The sequence below is a fragment of the Propithecus coquereli genome, unplaced genomic scaffold (genome assembly GCF_000956105.1).
Source record: "Propithecus coquereli isolate 6110/MARCELLA unplaced genomic scaffold, Pcoq_1.0 Scaffold253, whole genome shotgun sequence".
NCBI lineage: Eukaryota > Metazoa > Chordata > Mammalia > Primates > Indriidae > Propithecus > Propithecus coquereli.
This window is the reverse complement of record NW_012148097.1, coordinates 1049401-1059306: the sequence shown is the minus strand read 5'-3', so window position 1 is coordinate 1059306 and position 9906 is coordinate 1049401. Positions and strand designations below refer to the sequence as shown.

At 41.2% G+C, this 9906-nt stretch overlaps 1 protein-coding gene across 2 annotated transcripts in view; it reads right to left on the bottom strand.

The window, feature by feature from the left end:
- The window catches only part of F13A1 (coagulation factor XIII, A1 polypeptide), a 171947-nt gene that overhangs the window by 84573 nt on the left and 77468 nt on the right, over nt 1-9906 (bottom strand). For both annotated transcript variants that reach the window (XM_012647003.1, XM_012647004.1), the window contains 2 exons: nt 8271-8389; nt 5745-5852 (listed from right to left, as the gene is read on the bottom strand). In XM_012647003.1, coding sequence (XP_012502457.1) covers nt 5745-5852; nt 8271-8389 — 227 coding nt within the window. The remainder of the gene's footprint in view (nt 1-5744; nt 5853-8270; nt 8390-9906) is intronic.

Sequence of the window (9906 nt, the reverse complement as noted above, 5' to 3'; positions counted from 1 at the left end):
GTGTGGAAAGAAGAAAAACTTTCTAAATACTGGGACAAAGAGAAGGGGAGGAAGAGATGGACAAAGTGAAAATAACTTTATTTTCAGTTTATCTGTGGGATCACAGGTGCTCGAGGATCAGAAGCACTGAGGTCCACTTCATCTCAAAGGTCCACAGTCGCTCATCTCGCATGGGCCCCAGGGAGAGCCAGGACCCACCCCCAGCTGCGGCCAGTGTGATTTACTAGCCAGAGTTCAAGATTTTTTTATAAAACTAAAGAGTACATCCAACATCAGTTGGTTAAAAAAGTTCAATCAGGATTTAGTTCCCCAAAGGCACAGTCAGAGCAAAGTATTAATGGGGATTAATGATGGCATCATGGATCGATATTAGCAAAAGACCAGGGTTAAAAATAAACGTGGCATCTCAAGGGAAGCTGGAAAGTCCTGTCTGGCAATAGTAGAAAGCACTGGAATTTTAAAATACATAACTATATTTACATTTTTTTCTCCTCTCCTACCTTTAAAATTTTCCCATTAATATTACCTTTTTTCTTACTATAATTGAATCAAAATACCATGAGATCAAGTAACTGTGAATGTTGGGACCCCATGGAGCAAACTTTGGTCATGGCAACCTTATGTTTTCTGAATTGCAAAGCAAATAAGCCCCCAGAGGAGAAAACTACCCCCACGACATTTTTCTCCAGTGCTTTTGGTGACTGGCTGTTCGAATCTCATTTCCGCTATGGAGAAAGGACTTCTGTGAATAGTGGCACATTTTGTGATTGCTATGGGTCCTTGTCAGCCATTCTTCCATCTTTCATCCAATATCCCGACACTCGTCAGGCCAGTGCTTAGTCCTGGGAAAACTTTGAGCTAAATTCTCGGATTTGCTTTCCCACGCAGCAATCCTGTGCCTGTTTCCACCAGAGATTCTGCCATGCTGCGCTGAAATGTTCCACTCACCAGTCTGTCTCCTCTGCTAGACTGTGAGCTCTGCGAAGGGATAAATGATGTTTTATTCACAATTGTTCCCCAGGGCCTAGACTGGTAGATTCTTAACAAATAATTCTTGAATGAATGCGTTAATATTGAGTGTTTTACTGTCATCATTGTCACCACCACCCTTATCATGACCACCATCACTAGTACCACCACCACCAATACCACCATCTTATCATATTTGGTACCTAATCCTGTCTGGGCACTTTTTCTCCAGGGTTCCAGTGCCTTGACTGTTTCGAATCCTCTGATTTACACCTTTCTTTACTTATTCTCCTATTTCAAAATTCACCTTATCTGGGCTCTATTCCGTTGGGGCTCACTGTTCTTTTCTAGGAGACAGCTCCTCAATTTGATATAGTAATTGTTATTGGTAATAATGTGTTGGTAGTGGCCCTCTAAGGTAATATGATCTGAGAGTAAGGACAGTATCTAGTTCCAGCTCAGCCACTTATTTGCCGCATGACTTTATGTGAGTGACATCACTTCAAAGGGCCTCTGCTTCCTCACTTAGGAGACCCCTGGTGAGTCTTCCTGATCTCACTTGCTAGTTCTGTGCATATTTCCACACAGATCTTTTATTGGTAACATCTTACCCACAGGAGCAAAGCTGGATGGAAGTGAGATATTTAGGGTTTTCACAGTGAATATATGATTGGGTATCTGCAGTAACAGCAGCCATTTCAGCAGCAGCTGTGTCTCCTTGGGGGAACTCCCTGCCCACAGTTGCTGCCAGATCAAATCAGTCATGAGGCAGAAACAGGCACAGACAGGTAACCACCCTGCAGCAATGCCAGGTTATTGTCACAGTCTTCCCCTTTCCCCAGGACCATGCTGTTCTTGTCATAACATGTCATGCCCAGCTGTTCTGATAGTCTGACTGGGAGCTCAGAGTCCATGTCTGGCTTCCTCACGGCAACTGAGGGCCAGCAATGGAATGCTTTATTAATGCCGCGTGAGTGAAGTCAATTTTCAGATGGCACAAAACATCCTTCTTAACTTTTCCTGGCAATTTTCCTGGTGGAAACTGTCACATCAGAAATGCATTGGAAAGAAAACAGCAATCAAGCAATGCAATTTAAAGGAAGAAGTATAACCTTGGGCAAGTTTCTTCTTTTTTCTAATTTCTTCTCCTTTTTTTCTCTTTTAAATCAATCTGCAGTATAGCTTCGGTAAAATGCACCACTCAGTATTTAGAAGAGCCTAAATAAAACTTAGCTTATGTAAGGTTATAACATCTCAGGCCTAATCCCCAGACAATGAGAATGCAGGATTTTTGGATTTCTGTCTCCTGGGAAAGTCCTATAGCCCAAGGCTGTCCAGAATGTCATAAACTTATCCTACTTTTACATCAAAGTGAAATAACAGCAACTCAAAATAAGAACAAGGGAAGATATTGAATTTATAAAGGGAAAAAATAGAAGAAAGGAGAGCACTGTTTTGAAGAATAAAAGGATATTCTTGATGCCACTGGGAATAACAAATGTGGTTTGAGTACAGAGATAAAATTTCATTTGAAAGATGAAGATGTGAGGTAAGGAGAGGTGAGTGATTTATCCTGGGTCACATACGAAGTTAACAGCAGACCCAGAACCAATGTCTGAGCTGACATGGGTGAAGGCTCTTCCCACACGATGCTGCCTCCACTTTCTCTCCAACAGAGGAATGAAAACCAGTGGCTTCGAATGAGTTAAGATCCTCTACACAGGTGAGAAGAGAGTGTTATTGATATTCCACAGGCAGGGAAACTGAGCCACCAGAGGGGTTTAGTGCTATGGTCCTCACTAAGGGTGACTTTTACCCCCAGGCAATATTTGGCAATATCTGGAAACATTTTTGGTCATCACAACTGGTAGGGAAAAGATGCTATTTGCATCTCCTGGGTAGAAGCTAGGGGTGCTGCTGAACACCTACCTGTCGGATGCACAGGACAGCCCCTGCAACAAGTGATTATCCAAGGTTGTCTACTGGACAATAAACGTTTTTATGAGGGGATTGTACACTTAAAATCCAGATTCATATTATTATTATCATTAAAAAGTTTGCACAATTTGGGTTATCTTTGCTTCTTTTTCCTTTCTTAGCATCATCCACCCACCTGTTCCCTGCAAACTCTTTGTCAACCTTCAGTGCTAGACTTGGCCTTGACCACAGTAAACAAATTTGCCTTTGGAGCCCCAGTCATGTGCTCCTGTGCCTTGTCCCCACTCGGCTCCACCCTCTTCAGACACCTGGCGAGGGCTGAGTTCCTCAGCCCCACTCTTTCCTGGCAACCCCTGCTCTCAGGAAAGTTCCCCCTTCCTTCACTCTCATCATGCACTGAAGTCAGTGTGTTACCATTTCCGGGAATTTGCAGGTCACGTGTATCTCTGTTCCAGCATTTATATCCTGAGAAAGGGATTTGCAGCCTCAGTGACCAGGCTGGGGAGAGGTTTGAGAGGAACTCAGGAAAGAACCGTACAGCAGCCTCCGTTCTAGAAGACACCCAGGTGCCATCTCCCTGGGAATCGGGGTTCTGGCTAGACTCCTGCAACTTCAAAACATTTTCTTCCTAGGCCCTCTGAATACATCTTTTCACATTTTGGGACAAATCTTTAATTGAGAAGTCTAAAGGTTTTTTTGTTCTTTATTTTTGTTTAACTACACTCAGAAATTTCACCATAGATTTCTGGACTTTTGAACGGGAGAACAACAGCCCGAATGGCCAAAGAAGAGTTGATCTTTTCTATCATCTTTTTTATAGATTTTTAGAGTCTCAATATGTTAGTTTTTAAATTCATTATAACTGAATAGATTTTGAAAAGATTCTAAGGAATAAAGCAGATAATAGAGATGAAAGGGTTTTGAAAACTATCAGACATTTTGCATCTGCAAACACTGGCATGGTAGCAATAGAGCTATTGCTCTAAATGGCCCAGGCAAGCGCTCTACCCCTTAACACCCAAGGCCTCCCCCTCCAAAAATAAAACCAGACCAAACCAAACCAATCTCCAGATAGTTTCTCTCTGTCTAGTTCTAAACCTTTTAATTGAGGTATACATTTTCAAAATTAGAACTTCATAAGCTTTATATGATTAATAAAATTTCAAGGCCATTCGCATTAGGATTATGTGCTTATTCACTACTTAACAGCTTTCTGCTTGGCCAGGTGCCATCACAGACAGCACTGGGTTAGCTGCTTCACGCGTTTGTCCCTCTTGCATTGGTTTGTGTTAGACAGTGATTTCTGATTTCTGGATTAGTAAAAATACATATAATGTGAGAGTAAGCTTAGGCTGATGAGCATGCCATTTTGGAAAGCTCAACAAGAAATTAATTTACATTAATCACTGCTAGCTAGCGCTTCCCTCCTCACTGCAAACTTGGCCACAGTAACTTCAAAGAAGAACGAAAAGGGAAATCTTGTCTGTGAAACAGGAAAAATAGTGATTGACTGCAGGCCTAATACGTGGTGCTATATATGGTTATTACAAAGAGAGTCCTACATTCTTTAGAATCCATTGTTGTCTTTTCACTTTGCAACATAAACTAACAGAAAACAAAACTGCCTTTAGATGTTAGTTTCCACCTTCACTTTTTAAGCTCCACTGTTTCTTAAATTTACATGTAGCTTAGTTATTAATAAAATAAAAATGACCCTTCTTAAAAGCTAACCAGAAATTACATTTCGCATCATTCTCAGTCTAATATTTTGTATGAACGATATTGATTTTGTTTAACTCAAAAGAGTATACAAAACCAAACTCAAAGATAAAATTCTTCCGAAGAGGGAATTTTTTAGAAAACTTAAGGAAACTTGCAATACAAAGATTTTGCCTTAGTCTTTGATTGTACGAAATGCCACCCAGCTTAATGTTTCTTCAGAAATATTCTACTCTTGAACCAGATTTGATATGCTTTTCCACTCCAAGGACTGGTGCTAGGTGCTGGGTATATCAGTTCAGTGCAGGACTCTGCAGGGACTCGACACCACAATGAATCCACGTCCCATGCCTGGCCCCACCCTTCCCACTCGCGGGAGTTCTATCTCCTCTCTCAGCAAACTGTTCCACTGAAGGATCTTTGCATTTCCAAAGATGTTCAGGATCTCCCACAGAGAGCAACATGGAAGGTAGAAAATGTCTAGATTTGAGGTCAGCAGACCTGGACTCTAGCTGAGGCTTATCACTGGCAAGCTGTCCTCACCTGTGTCCTAACTTGTAAAAGCTCATGAGGCATGCATACCCATCCTGCTGACCTCACAGGATTGCCACCAAGAATCAGTACCCACTCATAAGTGAGGAAGCCCTGTGGTGAGGTATCATTGTAACAGGAGCCACGATTGTCGGATAGAGTCATTCATTTTGCTACTCTTACTATTAATGAAAATGAAGAAAAGCTGCATCTTGCACATCTTCTTCTGTACTCCTTGATATTTGGTTGATACATTGTTTGATTATAGTCACTGACATTTTTGTCATGGTTACTTCTCAGTCCCCAGCCAAGGGGTTCTTAAGAATAACTGGGCTATAGTATCTGGTATCTATCACCAGGTGTCTGAAGCCAAAGAAACATACCATATTGAGACGGGAACTGTGTTTTATAGCACAGGACAAGCTCAGGGAACTCCCAGAGCTACACTAGGTATCATAAGCCAGAATCTTACAAATAAAAGTTTGTTACGTATAAGTCATCATGTCAACAGCTCTTGATGAACTGGCATCCAGACGGAGGCAAATGACATACGCCCTAGATTTTCGTAGTCGCTAGCTATTGCTTACCATCGCAGACCCCACGCGGCTGACTTTGATGGGATTACCTCTACCAGAGAGGTCCATCTGTGCTCTGTCCATCACGAACAGGCAAGCGTCGAGGAGGCCATCTTCAAACTATTTGGGGGAAAAAAATGAGAAACTATGTAATGTCCACTCTGCAAACAAGATATTCTCTGATGAAAAATAAAATGAAACCATAACCTAAGCTTTAGAAATGTGTATATCTGATATAGTAATCTCCCATAATCTTGAGCATGAAATATTGAAGTGAAAGGAAGGGGACATCCTCTTTTATTTTTCAGTGAAGGGAATAAGAACATAAAAAGCAAGCCAGAAACATAAGCAGAACTACCAGAAAGCTGATGTGCTCAGGGATCATGAACTGCCTTGAAGCTCTTCAGAAAGTGGTACAAGTTAATTTAGAAGATCTCTCCAACATACTGGCTCCAGTGCCCAAGGTGGAGGAACGGATGATTTACCAGAGTCAGGCCAGAGTCTCAAGACTTCACAAGTAACACAAGTCCTCAAGCATCTCAAAAATAAACGGCTTTCAGATGTACTGCAGAAAGGTACTTCAGGCCTAGTTAGCTGGACCCAGAATAGTAGGAGTTCTCATGTAGTAACAACCATGCCTCTAAGTTTTCCCTCTTCTGAGACAAGGTGGCTCCAGGGTCGGGGAGAAGGCAGAAAGTCCTGGAGAAGATTAATTACACTATGCAGGGAAGAGCCTGGTACAAGTTCAATTTCCTTAGAAAGAAATGCTAGCCAAAGGCAATACCAGAATTTTCTTAAAAAGGAATAAAAACCAAACAGTAATAAAATGACAAAATGGGAAGATTTTACCTACACTGTAGCTCACTGCAATAGGAGATTTCCTTGAACACAGAAACCTTACCTGTTATCTACCCACATACTTGTGACAGAAACCACAATCTTAATGGCTAATTACCTGTAATTATTTATTAAATGCAGTTAGAATACCAGCTCTGAGTGTAGCCCACACTGATGGGATGGATGCAGTCATGGGTAACCGTCCTAGTTCTTCAGGTATATAAATACCTTACTCTGGTTCTTATTAAGCAGCATTTTTCAGCTGTGTTTATGGGATATAACAGCAACTAGCTGGAGAGTTAACGAGGTAGTCATAGAACTAGTTGTTTCCTTGCATCACTGCAAACAACTGGCTTGGTTGGTTATTTTGGCTGAAGGACCCAAATCAAAGGCCTCTTTGAATGACAGTAGATGCAGACAGTGCCTCCGCTTGTGGGTGCCCACCCGAAGGCATGGGGAGTGCCCTGACTGTGCAGGGACACTTTCCCAGTTCTCCTTGCTGCACACAGTGATACCTTTTCCTTTATTAGCTTTCTACAGATTGTCACATTGGGGCCATAAATAGAACCGCTAGGCTAAAGGCTAAGAATTGGGGACAGTAGTCAAAGTTTGCACGTCACTGAGGAAGGGGAGGGCTTGTAACCAGGGAGCCAGGCAGGAATCCAAAGACAGGGGAAGTAAATGTAGATCATGGCTTGGCAGGACATCAGAAACGCAGGCAGGAAAGCCTGAGCACTGGGCGTGTAATCCCCAGGAGTCAGGGTGAAGATGCTGGCCACAGTGCCAGGTAGGCAGGATGGCACAGGCACCAATGGTCAGGCTGGAGCAGTGGTGAGGGACACAGGGAGATTCCATATGGAAGTCAAAGCAAGGGACTTGGAGCCAAGAAAGTACCGTGTGACCTGGTGCAGTCAGATTCTGTGAAATCGCTCCCCTGGACACCCAGAGCAGTGATGCACAAGTCTAGTCTCGCCAGCCAAAGCTCCCTGGGAGATGGCACACTTCCCTCCTCTCATGTTGCTAATTAAAATCACTTTTGAATCACAGGATATGTATGCATTTATGGAAAAAATGGTAAAATATCATTCATTTGCCCCATTGTTAAAGACACCAAACTGAAATCATTTGAATTATTGAATATCTTTAAAAAATATCATTGGCTGCTTTGTATCTAGACAGTAACTTGAGGTTGCAGCTGATAAAATGTTTCTACAAAGCCCAGTGGGCCCTTCTTTGACAAAATGGTAACATCCTTTTCTAATTAGCAGTATCCTAGACTAATACTTTAAAAAGAAAAGTTATTTCTTTGAGTTGGGCAGTCACCTTGCTGTATTCTTTGCATCATTATCAAAATACTTTTCTATATAAGAAAAGGAAAACTTCGGTCCATTCCAGGTCGAGCTAATGAGATTTCACTGCATTAAGATGCGAAAGCATTTCTCAATAGAATGCCACATTATCCGTGGAATCTTTCTGCTCTGTAACATTGTAATAACCACAGATATGTGGTTTCAGCTGATAAATTATTCAGTTGTCTTTATAAGTCTCTATTGCTATGCGCTCTGCCTTGGAGTCTCGGATCCTGAAAAGCAGGAAATTGTGCTTGTCTAATATTGATCTATGGCACCCTGTAGGGATACACGTGACAAAAAAATATTAAGTAAAAATATCCTTGACAATGACAGATTGTAAATGGCTCACCTGACCATAGCTCCAGCTTCTAGTCTTGATCTCATTGACATCTCCGTAAAAAATTACCCCGATGTCGTTCAGGACATACTCTTCTCTTTCCTTCTCATTGTCCAGATACACAGCATCCTCTGTGTCAGGATTTAAGCATAATGACCATTACCAAACCAGGCTCTCTCCAAATACTTGCAAGTGTATTTTGTTCTTAAACTGTAATTTAATCAATTAAATGAAAAAAATGTCTTTTGTTTCGCTAAGCATACCTCATTTCCCAACATTTTTAGCAACAGTGAACATCATCAGCACCAAAGATCAGCCTGTAAATGATGACATTTGTCAGCAAAAAGCCGACAAACTCTGGCTCTTTAAGTTCCAAGCAGCACAATTAAATCGATATGTCTCATTAAACATTTTATGATTCCAGTGCATCAGTAGTTTGAGAATCAGAGTTCTATGATGCAGACACAAATCTCTGACACAGACCAAAAAACAATTTCCAATCTTTTAATGTTAAGAGAAAACTAGCTGAATTGAAAATGATTTTTAAAACAAATCTGGGACACATATGAACACAGCAGCATCATTTATCACGTCTGGTTTGTGGCTCACGGCTGACAGGAGAAGGGAAGCTGTAAGTTGTCTCCTTTCAGTGAAAAATACTTGTGAATGTGTTTGTAGGTGTGTGTGCTCACCCAGCCTCCCTGGTCGGTTTGTTCCACTGAAGGACTTCCCTTCCCCATGGCTATAATCTCAGGAAGGCCACGCTCCCCATCCACCCACTTAGTAATCAGCCTGGCACTTACTCCCAGGCCTGGTATGAGAACAGCAAAGCATCTTTAACATAGGCTGGACCCGACAAGTGTAAATCACACCCAGGTAAATTTGTGTGTTTGGAATAGGTATCCAGACTTTCTTATGTGAATTCTACCTCAAGCTTATAAAATAATTGATGTTAATAAATGCAGAAGGAAGGATAGAATCTGAATATCACCATTTTGCAATCCCTAATGAAACAACGGATCGAGGCTGAAATAATTGGTTAAGAGGGGAGCTTCGTAAGGGATGGAGGAGACTCACAAAACCTGATCTTACTGATGAATCTAAACATGCATCTCTCGAAAGGATGAATGCTCTGGGAAGCACGTAGCATGACTTATGAAGAATTTTTACCATACCCCCTAACCCCCACCAGAAAGAAAACACTTGAAACTGAATATGATTGAGTCCCTAGATTAACTAACTGCTTAACAGAAAACACCATAGGTGTTAGGGAAACATATTTCATGACACCAGGGTATGGAATCAGCAAAATTCAAACATGGAAAATTCTGTGCGGCAAATGATTCAGTTCCAGCAACAAGTTTGTGGCATGACAAAAACAGATAAAGAGGTTTGCTCTGGAGAAAAAGACTTAAGACAACAAAATTTAATATATAGAGCTTAATTCAAACAAACTACAAAAATATTTTTTAGACATTGGGGAAGTTTGATTAAAGATGGATCATTAAGTAATACTTCCTAGGAACCCTCGTAGAATGTTATTAGCTGTAATAATTATTCACATACACATAAACACATATATATATACATATATATACGTGTACACTGTATATATGTCTATTTTTAAAAAGATGCATGCTAAAATACG